The sequence below is a fragment of the Perca flavescens genome, chromosome 22 (assembly GCF_004354835.1).
Source record: "Perca flavescens isolate YP-PL-M2 chromosome 22, PFLA_1.0, whole genome shotgun sequence".
NCBI classification, from domain to species: domain Eukaryota; kingdom Metazoa; phylum Chordata; class Actinopteri; order Perciformes; family Percidae; genus Perca; species Perca flavescens.
The window spans coordinates 25385176-25404545 of record NC_041352.1 but is presented as its reverse complement, the minus strand read 5'-3'; the positions used below and the strand labels follow the sequence as shown (position 1 = coordinate 25404545).

The window sequence follows — 19370 nt, the reverse complement described above, 5'->3', positions numbered from 1 at the left end:
TCTCTTTTATATAGACCTTAATGGTCCCCTAATACTGTATCTGAAGTCTCTTTTATATAGACCTTAATGGTCCCCTAATACTGTATCTGAAGTCTCTTTTATATAGACCTTAGTGGTCCCCTAATACTGTATCTGAAGTCTCTTTTATATAGACCTTAATGGTCCCCTAATACTGTATCTGAAGTCTCTTTTATATAGACCTTATAAGGTGGAGGGTGGGGGTGTGGTCTTGACCAACTGCCACTTTGCTCGTTTGAAAGCCATGATGTGTCTCTCTCTCATGGGTGGGCCAAATTCTCTGGGCAGGCAAAGCAGAGAAAGGGGAGCTAACCTTGAACAAATGTTACAAAGTGCTTTACGAGTCAATAAAAACATATACATGAAACTAGTAAAACAGCGTATATCGATAACAGAATAATATAAGACAATGGAAACATTAATTTGTATAAATATATGCATACACACAAATAGATGCGTGTTACATACAGCCATACATGCATGCTCTGTAGGCCTACATATGCTTCACATGCACAAACTGTGCACATATAGACATATAACTATTGGATAATTATAAAAATGCCATTCTAAAAAAAAAAAAAAAAAAAAAAATAGGTGGTCAACGAATATATTTTGGCACATTTTTTATCAACGAAATGAACACTATTATCAGACTCACATGGAATCAAGAGAACACACTCGGTCCTGTTGTCCAGAAAGAAAGATTCACACACTGTGGCACGATAACTCATTATTTCACTGTTATCTCCACACACACACACACACACACACACACACACACACACACACACACACACACACACACACACACACACACACATCTGTGCTGGCAGCGGGCGTTAGATTAGCTGCCCCATTGGTCCTCTAAATGCCAACTCATTGGTTAATGTTGTGAAGCTGCACGACATGCGATTGAGAGGGAGTGTGTGTGTTGTGTGTTGTTTGTGTGTGTGTGTGTGTGTGTGTGTGTGTGTGTGTGTGTGTGTGTGTGTGTGTGTCTTTCTGCCTCAGTGGGCAGTGTTTGATGCCTGCAGCAGCGGCAGCAGCATCTCCTGCTCTGACGTCCTGTAACTGAAAGGTCTCAGGTGTGACTCCTGCAGCGCACACACACACACACACACACACACACACACAAAACAACACACATTTTGTGGCTGAAGTTCCCCTGAGCAAGACGCTCAGCCTCCAACTCTGGCACTTTGTCACTGGAATCACTGTTGGCTGAGGCTCTGGGAGTTATCACGTTCCTCTCAGTGTGAGTTCAGATTTATTTCCTGTGGAGAAAACAGACAGGAGTTCTAGGTTTGTGTTATTTGTCGAGGCTATGATAATAAGAAAAGTAGTTTTGTGAACATATACGGCAAAAGTTCTTCTAATATCCTTCACTGGTCTCCGTCCAGAGCAACGGGGTCTGTTGGTACATTATGTATACTGTCTATGGTCAAACCAAGGGGGTAAGCCAGTCGCCACAACGCATAGCTCCTATGGCGCCATTTTGATGCTACCAAGCCATCACCTCCCGTTAGCATCCCATTGACTCCCATTCATTTTGGCGTCACTTTGACTGCGAATAACTTTACATCTGAAGCGTTTAAAGACTCTATTCGTCCGTTGTTTATTTCTAAAGAAACACGACAATGTATAAAAGGCTCCATTACCTTGTAGCTCACGTTATGGCTCCGTAGCAGATGCTTTTATAAAGATAGGCTAATGATTGGGTCATAACCACGCGACTAATGGTGCGTTCTTTTTGTCCACCGAAGTCGATCTACGAGTTGTTTTCCAGAGTTACGAACCAGAAGTTGAAAAAAGAGCGCCCCGGTCGTATATATATACGACTCGTCAAGTCGTCTGAACTCAGAGGACCCCGAGTTCACTTTCAAAGATGGCTACGTCGTGCATCACACGTAGTAAACATTGTGGTTTTCTACCATTTTAAGCACGTTTGTCTTTGTTGTAACCAAATGAAGAAGTCGTACACATAGCGCTGTATACTACTACCTATAGACATGTCTCTACAGTCTTATTAGGAGTTAAACATAGTGCTGTATACTGCTACCTATAGACATGTCTCTACAGTCTTATTAGGAGTTAAACATAGTGCTGTATACTGCTACCTATAGACATGTCTCTACAGTCTTATTAGGAGTTAAACATAGTGCTGTATACTGCTACCTATAGACATGTCTCTACAGTCTTATTAGGAGTTAAACATAGTGCTGTATACCTATATCTGTGTGTGTGTGTGTGCGTGTGTGTTTCTCTGTTTGTCTGTCTGTGTGTGTGTGTTTGTGTATCTGTGTGTGTGTGTGTGTGTGTGTGTGTGTGTGTGTGTGTGTGTGTGTGTGTGCTCCTAATGGTGCATTTGTGTGGAAGCAACAAGGGTCAAATGCAATCACCTGGCAGGGGATCATTCAGCAGCGTTTCTAAGTAGTACCGATCGATGACTGATCAATGCGGCTCGCAGCAGAGAGAGCGAGCGCGCCCGTCGGAGGCGTCTGCCACGCCGACAGGTGATGTAACGAGGCGTTCAATAACAGTTTATTACAGCAAAAGTGTTTTATTCCTTCAGTGCCAGCAGAGAGGGTTTCCTAACACACACACACATACATTGATAATAACTCTGCCAAGCGGGCTGATTGAGTGTCGGATTACCACGCGCTTGTTTTCATTGGATTACTCAACCCGCTGTATCAGGTAAAAGCCTATTAGTAGCCATGGAAACAGAAAGCCAGGGTAATCAGAGCTCTAATTTACTGAAGCATGCGGACGATGCAATCAGCGGAGTGAAGAGCCGCTGACACTCACACACAGCTCGTTTTCCTCCTCTTCTTCAGTCGCTCCGTTACAGGAGACTTAACGCAGGCCTTGGCACAGAACGCTGCTCTAAATATGCGTTGAAACTGACATCTGCCTTGTTTCCTAAGTAAAGAATATTGGTAATATTCTGTGGAAGTTCCTTGAAGGTCCCATACTCTGCTCATTATGAGGTTCATCCTTGTATTTTGGACTGGCTCTAGTGGCTGTAATTCTGCACCAAGGCTAAGGCCTATATAAAAGAGACTTCAGACACATTATTAGAGGACCACTAAGGCCTATATAAAAGAGACTTCAGATACAGTATTAGGGGACCACTAAGGTCTATATAAAAGAGACTTCAGACACATTATTAGAGGACCACTAAGGCCTATATAAAAGAGACTTCAGATACAGTATTAGGGGACCACTAAGGCCTATATAAAAGAGACTTCAGATACAGTATTAGGGGACCACTAAGGCCTATATAAAAGAGACTTCAGATACAGTATTAGGGGACCACTAAGGTCTATATAAAAGAGACTTCAGATACAGTATTAGGGGACCACTAAGGTCTATATAAAAGAGACTTCAGATACAGTATTAGGGGACCACTAAGGTCTATATAAAAGAGACTTCAGATACAGTATTAGGGGACCACTAAGGCCTATATAAAAGAGACTTCAGATACAGTATTAGGGGACCACTAAGGTCTATATAAAAGAGACTTCAGATACAGTATTAGGGACCACTAAGGTCTATATAAAAGAGACTTCAGATACAGTATTAGGGAATCGGAATCGTTTTAAAAGTACTGGTTCGGCATCAGAATCATAAAAATCCAAACGGTACCCTAACCCTAATCATGACCCAAATTGATTAGAGCCCCTTGATCCAAAACAACATATGAATGGGTGAATTACATCGTTGGCGAGTAATGTCACTAAAGATGCTCCAATGGCGTCCAAGCACACATGCAACCACACACACATTTGTGTCTCAACCTCCCCAAGTCGTCCTCTGTCTGCAGCTGAACTGCCATCATGCCTTGCTCGAGGGCACGTCAGCATCACTCTGCTGTATTAATTCCCAGTCTCGGGGGTTGTTGAGTGAACGTCAGGTCGCGTCTCATCGCAGACACGCTGATTAACTTTGGGAAACGTTAGCGGGCGATCTGATCCTGTTGTTATCTGAACTCACTCGACTCTCTGAGTGATCCCGTCTGTTTCAGTTCATTTTTATTATTATTTATTTTATTTATTTTATTTATTTTATTTATTTTATTTATTTTATTTATTTTATTTATTTTATTTTATTTATTAATTTATTTAAGGACAATGCACATTTAATGAACATGTACAGCAGTACACGTAAAAGTGCCAGATTGTTCCCCAAAGGCTAATTTCCATCTGTAGTCCCATTTGGCAGATTTAAATTACAATAACAGGACATAAGATTATTATATTAACATAACATATTATTAGTGAAGGCAGTGTTACAACAGCGACATACATATATATTATTACTGTATATTTGTTTTTATTATACAGTAAAGGCCAAAAGTTTGGACACACCTTCTCATTCAATGTGTTTCTTTATTTTCATGACTATTAACATTGTAGATTCTCACTGAAAGCATCAAAACTATGAATGAACACATATGGAATTATGTACTTAACAAAAAAGTGTGAAATAACTGAAAACATGTCTTATATTTTAGATTCTTCAAAGTAGCCACCCTTTGCTTTTTTTGATAACTCTGCAAACCCTTGGTGTTCTCTCAATGAGCTTCATGAGGTAGTCACCTGAAATGGTTTTACCTTCACAGGTGTGCTTTGTCAGGGTTAATTAGTGGAATTATTTCCCTTATTAATAAAAAAGCAAAGGGTGGCTACTTTGAAGAATCTAAAATATAAGACATGTTTTCAGTTATTTCACACTTTTTTGTTAAGTACATAATTCCATATGTGTTCATTCATAGTTTTGATGCCTTCAGTGAGAATCTACAATGTAAATAGTCATGAAAATAAAAAGGAAACTCATTGAATGAGAAGGTGTGTCCAAACTTTTGGCCTGTACTGTATGTGTTTAAAGTCTTGATAATATATGTTGTTTTTATTGTTGTTTGTATACCTGGAGTGGTAACGAAAATAGTTATTAAAGTATTTCTGATTCTGATACATTACAATACTTAGACACATATATAAATGCATGTAGAGACAATGACAGGCAGTAAGATTATAACAGATAATATAGTCATATATCATGATTTTTTCGTTTTAAAAAAAGAAATGTTCCACATTTGAATATGGGAAATTCATTAGCTCGGGTCAAAACTGTTTTGTCCCACAGTAAGAAATGCTTACACACACACACACACTGACACACACAGACACACACACACAGGGAGGGTTGTTGTGTGGAGGCAGAAACTTAACATCTGTCAAAGAGTCAGTAGTTATGCAAGACAACATGCCTTTAAACACACACACACACACACACACACACACACACACACACACACACACTGCAGAGAATACATGTTTGCATGCTCAAGCATCTCAACACAACCAAAGAGAAAGATAGAGCACTTAATGCTCCAGGTCATCTTTGTACGACAACGAAGAAAGCCGACATGACGTGTGTGTGTGTGTGTGTGTGTGTGTGTGTGTGTGTGTGTGTGTGTGTGTGTGTGTGTGTGTGTGTGTGTGTGTGTGTGTGTGTGTGTGTGTGTGTGTGTGTGTGTGTGTGTGTGTGTGTGTGTGTGTGTGTGTGTGTGTGTGTGTCATGGTGACACCAGCATGCCCAGGAGAAAGGCTCGGGTTCAGGCTCAAGCTACGAGAGAGAAATGACTCCAGGAAGCTGTACTCCGAGATGATACAGAACCAGAGATTGTTTTACTGTGTACTTGTGTACCGGATCACAAAATGGCACCTATTCAGTTCAATGGAGTTGCTCGCCTGGCACCAAAAAACAGTTTCAAAAGCTCGTGGGTTTATTTCCCGTAAAAAAACACAGAACGTACGCAGTAGCCACGCAGTCTCACGCCAGTTCGTGAAATGGTCACGTTGTTTTTGATTTATCAGTCCCTCCGGAAAAAAGTGATAATGCAATTGCATAATTCAATGCATTATCAGCCAAAGTCTGCATATTATTAATGGTAGCGCCACGAGTGCTTCAGATACAGTATTAGGGGACCACTAAGGTCTATATAAGAGACTTCAGATACAGTATTAGGGGACCACTAAGGTCTATATAAGAGACTTCAGATACAGTATTAGAGGACCACTAAGGTCTATATAAAGAGACTTCAGATACAGTATTAGAGGACCACTAAGGTCTATATAAAAGAGACTTCAGATACAGAATTAGGGGACCACTAAGGTCTATATAAAAGAGACTTCAGATACAGTATTAGGTATCACTAAGGTCTATATAAAAGAGACTTTAGATACAGTATTAGGGGACCACTAAGGTCTATATAAAAGCATCCAAAGAGCACCATGTCATGAGACCTTTAAAAATGGTGGCCTTCTGGGCAGCAGGGGGATTTGTCGTTGCAATAGAGAATGGACAACATTGGCTGCAAGTAAACCGAAATGTGAATATGGTCCAGCAGAGTTCACGTTTGTTATTAACGGGACGCGACTCTAAAAGAATAATAGTGGAACTGCTGGATGTGTAAATAATCTACAGTTCTATAGCAAGTACAGTACAGGCCAAAAGTTTGGACACACCTTCTCATTCAATGTGCTTCAAGCATCAAAACAATGAATGAACACATATGGAATTATGTACTTAATAAAAAAGTGTGAAATAACTGAAAACATGTCTTATATTTTAGATTCTTCAAAGTAGCCACCCTTTGCTTTTTTTGATAACTCTGCAAACCCTTGGTGTTCTCTCAATGAGCTTCATGAGGTAGTCACCTGAAATGGTTTTACCTTCACAGGTGTGCTTTGTCAGGGTTAATTAGTTACAAACTTTTGGCCTGTACTGTAGGTCAAATCAAATCAACTTAAAAAAATATAAAATCCAAGTTCTCTCTCTCTCTCTCTCTCTCTCTCTCTCTCTCTCTCTCTCTCTCGCCCACAGTGTGCGTGGCGAGGTTTCACTGCTGTGACATCGACACGACAGCAGGTCTGGGTCAGACCTGGTGGCGCCTGAGGAAGACCTGTTACCAGATCGTAGAGCACAGCTGGTTCGAGACCTTCATCATCTTCATGATCCTCCTCAGCTCCGGAGCGCTGGTTAGACACACACACACACACACACACACACACACACACACAAAACATACACACACAAGCACGCACGCACACAGACACACACACACACACGCATTTAACGACGTGCACACACACAGACATACGCATGCACGAACACTTGTATTTACGGACGCACACACACTCGCACACACACACTCACATATGCACACACATGCACACACGCACGCACACAAGCACGCATGCACGAGCGCGCATACGCACACACACTCACACAAAACATACACACACAAGCACGCACGCACACACACACACGCACACAGATATACACACACACACAAACACACGCACGCACACAGACACACACACACACGCATTTAACGACGTGCACACACACAGAAATACGAATGCACGAACACTTGTATTTACGGACGCACACACACTCGCACACACACACTCACATATGCACACACGCACGCACACAAGCACGCATGCACGAGCGCGCATACGCACACACACTCACACAAAACATACACGCACGCACACAGATACACGCACACACACAAACACGCACGCAGACAGACATACGCACACAGACACGCACCCACGCACGCACACAGACACACACACGCATTTAACGACGTATACACACACACACACGTGCACGCACACAGACATACGCATGCACGCACACATGTATTTACGGACGCACACACACTCACACACACTCACACACATACGCATGGACACACACGCACACAGACATAGGCACGCAAACACACGCATACACACACATTTACGGACGCGCACACACACACATGCACACAAACACATGCACACTTTATACTACTGTAGTTTACTTTAAATTACTCAACAACTTTACATGCACTTAAATTATACATTACTTTCCCGTAGTTTACTTAACAAATTCCCATTTCCCATCATTTTACAATTTGCTCAATTCACCGTTGATTACTTACTTTGCTATGCGATAGTTTACTTGATAACTTTACTTTGAGCAACTTTAACTGTAATAAAGGCGCTCTCTGCCTCCCCCAGGCCTTCGAGGACATCTACATCGAGCAGAGGAAGGTGATCAAGGTTGTGCTCGAGTACTCGGACAAGATCTTCACCTACATCTTCATCCTGGAGATGTTGCTCAAATGGCTCGCCTACGGCTTCAAGAAGTACTTCACCAACTACTGGTGCTGGCTCGACTTCCTCATCGTCGACGTAAGTCAGTGATTGGTTGATTGATTGATCCGTTGGGTTATCGGTCAGTTAAAATGTGTATATGTTTTTGTTCTGATTGATTATTCTGATTCATCGAATGACTCAACAGTAGACCACTAGGCCAGGAGATATCTGTGAGTTCAATTATCAACTACTGTCTTTGCGCAAAATCACTTACCGCACCTTTTAAAGGTGCTCTGCCATACAAAACCATTGTTACTCGCATTTTTTGAAATCTGTCAGGTCCGTGTGTGTGTGTGTGTGTGTGTGTGTGTGTGTGTGTGTGTGTGTGTGTGTGTGTGTGTTTTGTTATGTGGTGAATGTGAAAATGAACTGGTACCTCCTCTGTCAGCTCTAGCCACTGAACAGAAATAAGAGGAGAAATCAGACCAATCACAAAAGCTGGTCAGTCTGACATCATGGTGCCTGAGCTCATTACTATTCATGAGCTCGTCCAGTTGGGCTGGGTAAAGGATTGTGACAGCCAGGCTCTCATTGGCTAGCTGTTAGCCAATCAGATTCAAACAGCTTAGCTTGTTGACTATTAACGAGAACTGGCAGAAATCGAGCCGAGTCTTCCTGCAGGCTTTCTATACCACGGTAGAATGGGTTGAAACAAGGTAACCAAGGCGTTTTATCCACAAAAAATGTTACAGAGTCCATGGTAGAACTTCAGACATTACCACAAAGTCATGAAATACGTGTGGCAGGGCACCTTTAAGTAAAAGTATGATTACTTTGATGTACAAGTAAAATTACCGATATAAAAATCTAGTCAAGTAAACGAACAAAATAGCTCATTTAAAATGTACGAAGAGTAAAAGTAATTTAGTAACTTTTCTAAGTTACTTTTACTTATTTAATTAAATTCCAGACTTTGCCAAAGCAACCGAGACCTTTTTTTTTATTTACTTTTCTTTTACTCTGTGACGGATTATATTTAAAATGTTGCAACGTGCAACACTTCAAGTGAAAACAAAGGAAGTAGTAAAAGTAAAAGTACAGATTTTAAAAATGACTCTAAAAAGGTAAAAATAACGTGAGTAATTGTAATTCGTTACATTTGACCTCTGCTGAACAATGACGCTGATGACAACATTATTTATATCAATGGTGATGTCTTTACAGAGACGATAATCATTATTTTAAACCTGTTGATTATGTAACGATGATGATGATGATGATGATGATACAAACGTGTTGAACATGTTAAAGGTCCCATGGCATGGAAATGTCTCTTCATGAGGGTTTTTTAACATTAATCTGAGTCCCCCCAGCCTGCCTATGGTCCCCCAGTGGCTAGAAATGGTGATAGGTGTAAACCGAGCCCTGGGTATCCTGCTCTGCCTTTGAGGAAATGAAAGTTCAGATGGACCAATCAGGAATCTTCTCCTTATGACGTCATAAGGAGCAAGGTTACCTCCCCTTTCTCTGGTTTGCCCACCCAGAGAATTTGGCCCACCCATGAGAGAGAGAGAGAGAGACATCATGGCTTTCAAACGAGCTCATTGACAGTTGGTCAAGACCACGAAAACCGAACCCCGTCAAAAAGCCCAATATTTGGCCGAATCTGAAGCCGAATCCTGGATTCGGTGCATCCCTACTAGAGATGTTCCGATACCGATACCGCCTGAAATGCTGGTATCGGTATCGGCAAGTACATGACACACATTTACAGGTATTAAAGTGAGATGTGTGCTGACTCTCAGGTAGCGTGTGTGTGTTACAGTACACTTTTAGACATTTCTGTAATATCTGCAGTTAATACCTACATACCACACAGTAAAATACAATATTTTACTGTAGCTTCCAATGCATTATGGGGATTTTGGCTGATATCAAACACTGTATACAGAGATTTTTACTGTATTTTTAGAAATTGAAGTAAGTTACTGTATTTTGTTTGGCGCCGATAACTAACTCTTAGTTACTGTAATATACAATTACACAGTAACATTGTGTTACTGTAAAAGGAGAATACAGTTAGGTACTGTAAAAACCCTTGGAAATGTCTAACGGTGTAGGTTTCTTGTTGCTCTGTATCTCGCTCCACTGCAATAATGCAATTCTATAAATAAAAGGAGAAAGAGAGAGAGAGAGAGAGAGAGCTTCAGGCCAAACAATCCTAAGTGGCTTTTTAACCTCTGCACACACACACACACACACACACACAGTCAAAGATGTGTATATTTGGACACTCACACTCTCTTTCACTCTTCTGGGCGAGATTGTGTCGAGGTAATGTGACACACACACAGTTCAGATCTCTCTCCCCCTCTCCCTCTCTCTCTCTCTCTCTCTCTCTCCCTCTCTCCCCCTCTCGAATCCACTGGTTAAGATTCTGCCAAAACCGAATACCGAATCCTACTCCCATCCTCAGTCCCCTAATACAGTTAACACTGTTTGTTCGGTGTATTCTTCAAAGTAGCCACCCTTTGCTTTTTTATTAATAAGGGAAATAATCCCACTAATTAACCCTGACAAAGCACACCTGTGAAGGTAAAACCATTTCAGGTGACTACCTCATGAAGCTCATTGAGAGAACACCAAGGGTTTGCAGAGTTATCAAAAAAGCAAAGGGTGGCTAATTTGAAGAATCTAAAATATAAGACATGTTTTCAGTTATTTCACACTTTTTTGTTAAGTTCATAATTCCACATGTGCTCATTCATAGTTTTGATGCTTTCAGTGAGAATCTACAACCTTCCCGTAATCAACGGCGCCGTCATTAAGGCGACCAGTGTAGAGTGTGTGTGGGTTCGGTTCGGTGGGAAAAATGTCTAAGGTTTGGCAGAAACCGAACCCCGCCAAAAAGCCCAATATTTGGCCGAATCCGAAGCCGAAATCCTGGATTCGGTGCATCCCTGGTTTTTACATTACTGTGTGAGTTTGGTACCTGAAACACAGATAAGGGTCTGAAGGTGGGTCAGGGGAGAGAACAAGTCACAAAAACACATAAAAAACCCACAGAGCCTGGAGCACATTGGACAAGGCATTCACCAGACCTGCCAGATTACCAGTCCACCTAGATTTAGACTTAGACTTCTCTTTATTGATCCTTTTGGGATGACTCCCGCAAGGAAATCGGATTTCCAGCAGCAGATTTCAGCTTACAAAACACTTAAATGAAGAGGTATAAAAAAATACAGTATAGAAAATACAGTATAAGAATAACAATAAACTAAAGATAAATATATAGGACTGTGTATGACACTGTTATTATACAGTGCAGGGATAGTAGTATACAGCTGTTAAAACGTAATCAAATAAATATACATATAATATATGACACGCTGGTATCGGCTCAGTTCTCGGTATCGGCCGATACGCAAGAAATGGTATCGGACCATCTCTTGTAGGAAGGACATTGTTTACGGTATGGAAATATTTGAAAGAATTCTTTCCGTTAGATTTGGGGTAATGTCTAAATAAATGTCTGCCGTTGTAGATCTCAGTGTTGGGTCTCCTGGCTCAGTACGTCTCTATGGACCACATCATGACCATGCGGGTGCTGAGGACATTCAGGGCTCTCCGTCCTCTCCGGGCCGCGTCCCGCTTCGCTGGTATCAGGGTAAGAACCGGCTGATGTCACCTTGGAGAGCCACCCTGAGCCAACCGAGCCAAGACCTGCATCCGCTCGTGTACATGTGTGGGGCTTAGCTGGCTGGAGAGTTTTATTTTAGGATGCTTTGATCAGAGGGAATATCTCAAGACAGCTGCAACATTTCATGGTTAATCCTCCCTCATATTGCTAGACTTTTACCTTAACTTAAAGGGTAACTAGCTTTTCTTTCAACCTGAACTCTATTTTCCTTTGTTTTTTTTGTGTCTAAGTGAGTGATGGGAACAACAATCTTTGACGTTGGTCCATTATTAAGCGAGATCGCTGCAGTCGGCACTCAGCGAAACAGGGCAATTGTGCAGCTTGTATTTACCTTGACAAAAGTGCTTTTTGTTGCCGCTGAAAGACTCAGATTATTATTCTAAGTGTCTGACAACATTGTGGAAAGGATCCCTGCAGAGATAGACCTTTTGTTTAACCAGAAACAGCTCTGAAGTCGCGGACGCTAAACCCACCAGACTCCATTTAAAAAAGCAATACTTTTAGCGTGTATAGAGCCAATGTATTTTCACATGTAAATCAGTAAACTATGTGTTTATTTCAACCAAAGCTAGAGTTGTGATCGTTGGTAAAGTGGAAAGACGACCCAAAAAGGCTTTTCATAGTTTTATTTTGTTTCTGTGGACTTTGAATGAAGTGTGTTTTACGATGCTAAAATAACTGTTTATTTACATGGAGTCTGGTGGGTTTAGCGAACGCAATTCCGTGGATGTGGATCAGTGTTTCCCAAAGTCCAAGATCGTCCTCAAATGTCTTGTTTAGTCCACAACTCAAAGATATTCATTTTACTGTCACAGAGGAGAGAAGAAACTAGAACAATATTCACATTTAAAAAGCTGGAATCAGATAATTTTTCCTATTTTTTCTCATAAAAAATGACCAATGGATTATTATATAATAGTTGCCTATTCATTTAATAGTTGACAATTTATGGATTAATCTTTGAGGCTCTAATTTGAACTGTCTTTTGGATTGCGAGGTTGTAATGCAATCATGTTGAAACATTCCCTAAAAAGTACTTTTAATCAAAAATCAAAAGTATCACAATTCAGTCGGATGTATTTACGAAAGCTGTCGTGACACAGGATGCATTTACTCTGGCACTCCTTGGCCCTAAACCTTCATCAATCAGCCTATTTTCTTACGGTGTGAACCGTAATGATCCCTTTCTCTTCCGCAGTTGGAACGACATTGGACGAAATTCTGTGTATTTGGGCGTCAAAGTAACAACAATTTTATTTTCTTCCACGGAGCGCTTCAAACTCCAAACTCGGTTTCTCATCCAAAACCAATCTTAAAGAGTATACAGTACAGGCCAAAAGTTTGGACACACCTTCTCATTCAATGCGTTTCCTTTTTATTTTCATGACTATTTACATTGTAGATTCTCACTGAAGGCATCAAAACTATGAATGAACACATATGGAATTATGTACTTAACAAAAAAGTGTGAAATAACTGAAAACATGTCTTATATTTTAGATCCTTCAAAGTAGCCACCCTTTGCTTTTTATTAATAAGGGAAATAATTCCACTAATTAACCCTGACAAAGCACACCTGTGAAGGTAAAACCATTTCAGGTGACTACCTCATGAAGCTCATTGAGAGAACACCAAGGGTTTGCAGAGTTATCAAAAAAAGCAAAGGGTGGCTACTTTGAAGAATCTAAAATATAAGACATGTTTTCAGTTATTTCACACTTTTTTGTTAAGTACATAATTCCATATGTGTTCATTCATAGTTTTGATGCCTTCAGTGAGAATCTACAATGTAAATAGTCATGAAAATAAAAAGGAAACGCATTGAATGAGAAGGTGTGTCCAAACTTTTGGCCTGTATACTGTATAAAGCAGTAGCGGCACTAACTTTACTCCCCTCATCTTTTCCTTCCTCTCCTGCAGGAGTCTGCCGTCGGCTGATAATCAAACTCACGCGCCTCTTGTCTCTCTTCTGATTGGCTGGAATCAGCCGTCTCTCGCTCTGTCTTCTCATTAGACATTAGTTTAACTGTCCGGCTTTCTCTCTTCTGCTTCTCCTCCTTCTGTCTTTTTTTTTCTGGCTGTCTCTATCCTTTTCCTTCTGCTCTTTCTTTCTTTCTGCATCTCTCTCTCTCCTCCAGGTCTCGTTGGTCAGCTTGGTGGCCAACACGTTGGGTTATTCCGACTTTGCAGCGATCAAATCCCTGCGGACCCTGCGAGCCCTACGGCCCCTCAGAGCCCTCTCCAGATTTGAAGGCATGAGGGTAAGAGTCAGTATTAATAAAACCGGCACACCTGGGCAGCAGTGGAGGAAGGATTCAGATCCTTTTACTGCAGTAAAACTACTAATACCACACAGAAAAAAGCACTCTGTTACAGTAAGAGGCCTGCGTTGAAAATGTGCTGCTATTTTCGACGTTTGTGCGCTCTTTTTTTTAGGACATTTTTGCCGCTATTTCCAATTATTAGTGCTTTTTTTCCCCAAAGTTCTTGTTGTTTTTTTCCGACTGCTTTTAAAATGTGATTTTAACTTTAACTTTGTTTTGCTTGATTTGCTAAACTCTATGATGACTGAGGAACTTTTTGAGTGACTTTTTTTTTTAGGGCTTTATGTCGATTAAAATGCACCAAAAGTGCAATGAAAATGAAAAATCTATAAGAGCAACAAATACGTTGAAGAAAGCGACATGCAGTACATTTTTACACATTTGAATAGAGGAAAATCATGAGCTCGGGTTAAAACTGTTTTGTCCCACAGTAAGAAATGCTTACACACACACACACACACACACACACACACACAAACACACCGCAGATAATATATGTTTGCATGCTCAAGCATAATATACATAACCAAAGGGAAAGATAGAGCACATAATGCCCCGGTTCATCTCTGTATGACAACAAAGAAAGCCGACATGATGTGTGTAAAATAGTATCTAAAATAGCAACAAAAAAGTTGAAAAAGCGACATGCAATATAGTTTTTCGACTAAATAAAAGCATGTCAGTAATCTCTACATGTCTGGCCCTGAATGTGCATGTGCATTGTGTCAAACTCAAGGCCCGCGGGCCAAATCTGGCCTCTCGCAGATTCTGATCTGGCCCACACATCAATATACAGTACAGGTCAAAAGTTTGGACACACCTTCTCATTCAATGCGTTTCCTTTTTATTTTCATGACTATTTTCATTGTAGATTCTCACTGAAGGCATCAAAACTATGAATGAACACATATGGAATTATGTACTTAACAAAAAAGTGTGAAATAACTGAAAACATGTCTTATACTGACCTTCACTGCCACATGGGTGGCAGTGAAGGTCAGGGGCCTCGACGGACCAGACCCGGGCGGCAGACGCTGGCTCTGGGGACGTGGAACGTCACCTCTCTGTGGGGGAAGGAGCCGGAACTGGTGCGGGAGGTGGAGCGCTACCGGTTAGATCTGGTGGGGCTTACCTCTACGCACAGTCTTGGTTCTGGAACCATACTCCTGGATAGGGGTTGGACTCTTTTCTTCTCCGGAGTTGCCCAGGGTGTGAGGCGCCGGGCGGGTGTGGGGATACTCACAAGCCCCCGGCTGAGCGCCGCTGTGTTGGAGTGTACCCGGTGGACGAGAGGGTCGCCTCCCTCGCCTGCAGGTTGTGGGGGGAAAACTCTGACTGTTGTTTGTGCATATGCACCAAACAGGAGTTCGGAGTATTCTGCCTTCTTGAGACCTTGACTGGAGTCCTGCATGGGGCTCCAGTGGGGGACTCCATTGTTCTGCTGGGGGGACTTCAACGCACACGTGGGCAATGATGGAGACACCTGGAGAGGCGTGATTGGGAGGAACGGCCTCCTGATCTAAACCAGAGTGGTTGTTTGTTGTTGGACTTCTGTGCTAGTCATGGATTGTCTATAACGAACACCATGTTCGAACATAGGGATGCTCATAAGTGTACCTGGTACCAGAGCACCCTAGGCCAAAGGTCATGATCGATTTCATAATTGTTTCATCTGATCTGAGGCCGTATGTTTTGGACACTGGGTGAAGAGAGGGGCAGAGCTGTCAACCGATCACCATCTGGTGGTGAGTTGGGTCAGGGGTGGGGAAGACTCTGGACAGACCTGGTAAGCCCAAACGTGTAGTGCGGGTAAATTGGGAACGTCTGGAGGAGGCCCCTGTCCGACAGACTTTCAACTCACACCTCCGGGCGGAGCTTTTCGTGCATCCCTGTGGAGGCTGGGGGCATTGAACCCGAGTGGACAATGTTCAAAGTTTCCATTGCTGAAGCTGCGGCGAGGAGCTGTGGTCTTAGGGTCTTAGGTGCCTCAAGGGGCGGTAACCCACGAACACCGTGGTGGACACCAGTGGTCAGGGAAGCCGTCCGACTGAAGAAGGAGTCCTTCCGGGATATGTTATCTCGGAGGACTCCGGAGGCAGTTGCAGGGTACCGAAGGGCCCGAAGGGCTGCAGCCTCTGCCGTGAAAGAGGCAAAGCAGCGGGTGTGGGAGAAGTTTGGAGAAGACATGGAGGACTTTCGGTCGGCACCAAAGTGTTTCTGGAAAACTGTTCGCCACCTCAGGAGGGGGAAGCGGGGAACCATCCAAGCTGTGTACAGTAAGGATGGGACACTGTTGACCTCCACTGAGGAGGTAATAGGGCGGTGGAAGGAGCACTTTGAGGAACTCCTGAATCCGACTAATACGCCCTCTATGTTAGAGGCAGAGCTGGAGGATAACGGGGGATTGTCGTCGATTTCCCAGGCGGAGGTCATTGATGTAGTCAAACAACTACACAGTGGCAAAGCCCCAGGGATTGATGAGATCCGTCCAGAAATGCTCAAGGCTCTGGGTGTGGAGGGGCTGTCCTGGTTGACACGCCTCTTCAACATTGCGTGGAAGTCTGGGACGGTGCCAAAGGAGTGGCAGACTGGGGTGGTGGTTCCCCTTTTTAAAAAGGGGGACCAGAGGGTGTGTGCCAATTATAGGGGTATCACACTTCTCAGCCTCCCTGGTAAAGTCTACTCCAAGGTGCTGGAAAGGAGGGTTCAGCCAATAGTCGAACCTCGGGTTGAGGAGGAACAATGCGGATTCCGTCCTGGTCGTGGAACAACGGACCAGCTCTTCACTCTCGCAAGGATCCTGGAGGGAGCCTGGGAGTATGCCCAACCGGTCTACATGTGTTTTGTGGATTTGGAGAAGGCGTATGACCGGGTCCCCCGGAGATACTGTGGGAGGTGCTGCGGGAGTATGGGGTGAGGGGTCTCTACCAGGGCCATCCAATCTCTGTATGACCAAAGTGAGAGCTGTGTCCGGGTTCTCGGTAGTAAGTCGGACTCGTTTCAGGTGAGGGTTGGCCTCCGCCAGGGCTGCGCTTTGTCACCAATCCTGTTTGTAATATTTATGGACAGGATATCGAGGCGTAGTCGGGGGGGAGGGGTTGCAGTTTGGTGGGCTGGGGATCTCATCGCTGCTCTTTGCAGATGATGTGGTCCTGATGGCATCATCGGCCTGAGACCTTCAGCACTCACTGGATCGGTTCGCAACCGAGTGTGAAGCGGTTGGGATGAGGATCAGCACCTCTAAATCGGAGGCCATGGTTCTCAGCAGGAAACCAATGGAATGCCTTCTCCAGGTAGGGAATGAGTCCTTACCCCAAGTGAAGGAGTTCAAGTACCTTGGGGTTTTGTTCGCGAGTGAGGGGACAATGGAGCGGGAGATTGGTCGGAGAATCGGGCGCAGCGGGTGCGGTATTGCATTCAATCTATCGCACCGTTGTGACAAAAGGAGAGCTGAGCCAGAAGGCAAAGCTCTCGATCTACCGGTCAGTTTTCGTTCCTACCCTCACCTATGGTCATGAAGGCTGGGTCATGACCGAAAGAACGAGATCCAGGGTACAAGCGGCGAAATGGGTTTCCTCAGGAGGGTGGCTGGCGTCTCCCTTAGAGATAGGGTGAGAAGCTCAGTCATCCGTGAGGAGCTCGGAGAGAGCCGCTGCTCCTTTGCGTCGAAAGGAGCCAGTTGAGGTGGTTCGGGCATCTGGTAAGGATGCCCCCTGGGCGCCTCCCTAGGGACGTGTTCCAGGCACGTCCAGCTGGGAGGAGGCCTCGGGGAAGACCCAGGACTAGGTGGAGGGATTATATCTCCAACCTGGCCTGGGAACGCCGATCCCCAGTCGGAGCTGGTTAATGTTGCTCGGGAAAGGGAAGTTTGGGGTCCCCTGCTGGAGCTGCTCCCCCCGCGACCCGACACCGGATAAGCGGACGAAGATGGATGGATGGATGGATGGATGTCTTATATTTTAGATTCTTCAAAGTAGCCACCCTTTGCTTTTTTTGATAACTCTGCAAACCCTTGGTGTTCTCTCAATGAGCTTCATGAGGTAGTCACCTGAAATGGTTTTACCTTCACAGGTGTGCTTTGTCAGGGTTAATTAGTGGAATTATTTCCCTTATTAATAAAAAAGCAAAGGGTGGCTACTTTGAAGAATCTAAAATATAAGACATGTTTTCAGTTATTTCACACTTTTTTGTTAAGTACATAATTCCATATGTGTTCATTCATAGTTTTGATGCCTTCAGTGAGAATCTACAATGTAAATAGTCATGAAAATAAAAAGGAAACACATTGAATGAGAAGGTGTGTCCAAACTTTTGGCCTGTACTGTAAGGTCACAAAACATTTTGGCCCGCCTAGTTTTTGCCACTTTTTCCAGCGTTTTTGTCACTTTTGCCGAAAATGTTGGCATTTTTTGACCTTTTTGTTACTTTTACCAAACTGTTTGTCATTTTTCCCGACATTTTTGGGCGCTTCTTTTCTACGATGGCCGAGGAACTTACTCCTGACTTCTTTAGGACTTTATGTCGACCAAACTGTGAGTGAGAAGACGATATGACACAAAGCCTATCAATAAACTAAACATGTCTGGCCCTTGGTGTGACTCTAATTTTCCACTGTGGCCCTCTGGGAAGTTGAGCTTCACACCCCTGCCCTATAATAGGAGTCAAGCGCTCCCCTGTTTGTCACATTCAAACAGTACTTTTGGTGCCCAGGTGTGTTTGTTTTACGTTTGTTTTATCCTCTTAACATCTCGCCTGCTTGTTTCAGTGTTTTCTGCTCTCTGATTGGTTCGTCTCGTTACTTCCTGTCAGTGTTTTTATTTTTTTTCGTTCACCTTTGACTTTCCCTCCTCCTCAGAGGTTTTCTCTTTCAGAACAACAAACTCCCAAATGTCTCCGTGGTGTGAAAAGTTATCAGTATTTAAACTTTGCATGTCCGGAAAGCTTTTGCGAGCAGAGAGTAACCTCGTCTCGTTCATCACGCAGTATTACTGACAGCCAGTGGGGTAGTCTAATGCACTGGTTCTCAAACTTTCTTCAATAATGTACCCCTTTTGAATTGTTTCTTTATGCCAAGTAAAGAGCACTCTACTCATTACATCCCTTTTTTTGCTTTCTTTATTTGATAATTATTTTTTATTAGTGTTATTATTATGGTTATTGTTTGAAAAA

The 19370-nt window shown here is 43.0% G+C and overlaps 1 protein-coding gene across 1 annotated transcript in view; it reads left to right on the top strand.

Annotated features, from left to right (window-relative positions):
- Positions 1 to 19370, top strand: part of LOC114549626 (sodium channel protein type 4 subunit alpha B) — a 345707-nt gene that overhangs the window by 295179 nt on the left and 31158 nt on the right. The window contains exons 23-25 of the mRNA XM_028570008.1: positions 6910 to 7064; positions 8100 to 8273; positions 14016 to 14138. Coding sequence (XP_028425809.1) covers positions 6910 to 7064; positions 8100 to 8273; positions 14016 to 14138 — 452 coding nt within the window. The remainder of the gene's footprint in view (positions 1 to 6909; positions 7065 to 8099; positions 8274 to 14015; positions 14139 to 19370) is intronic.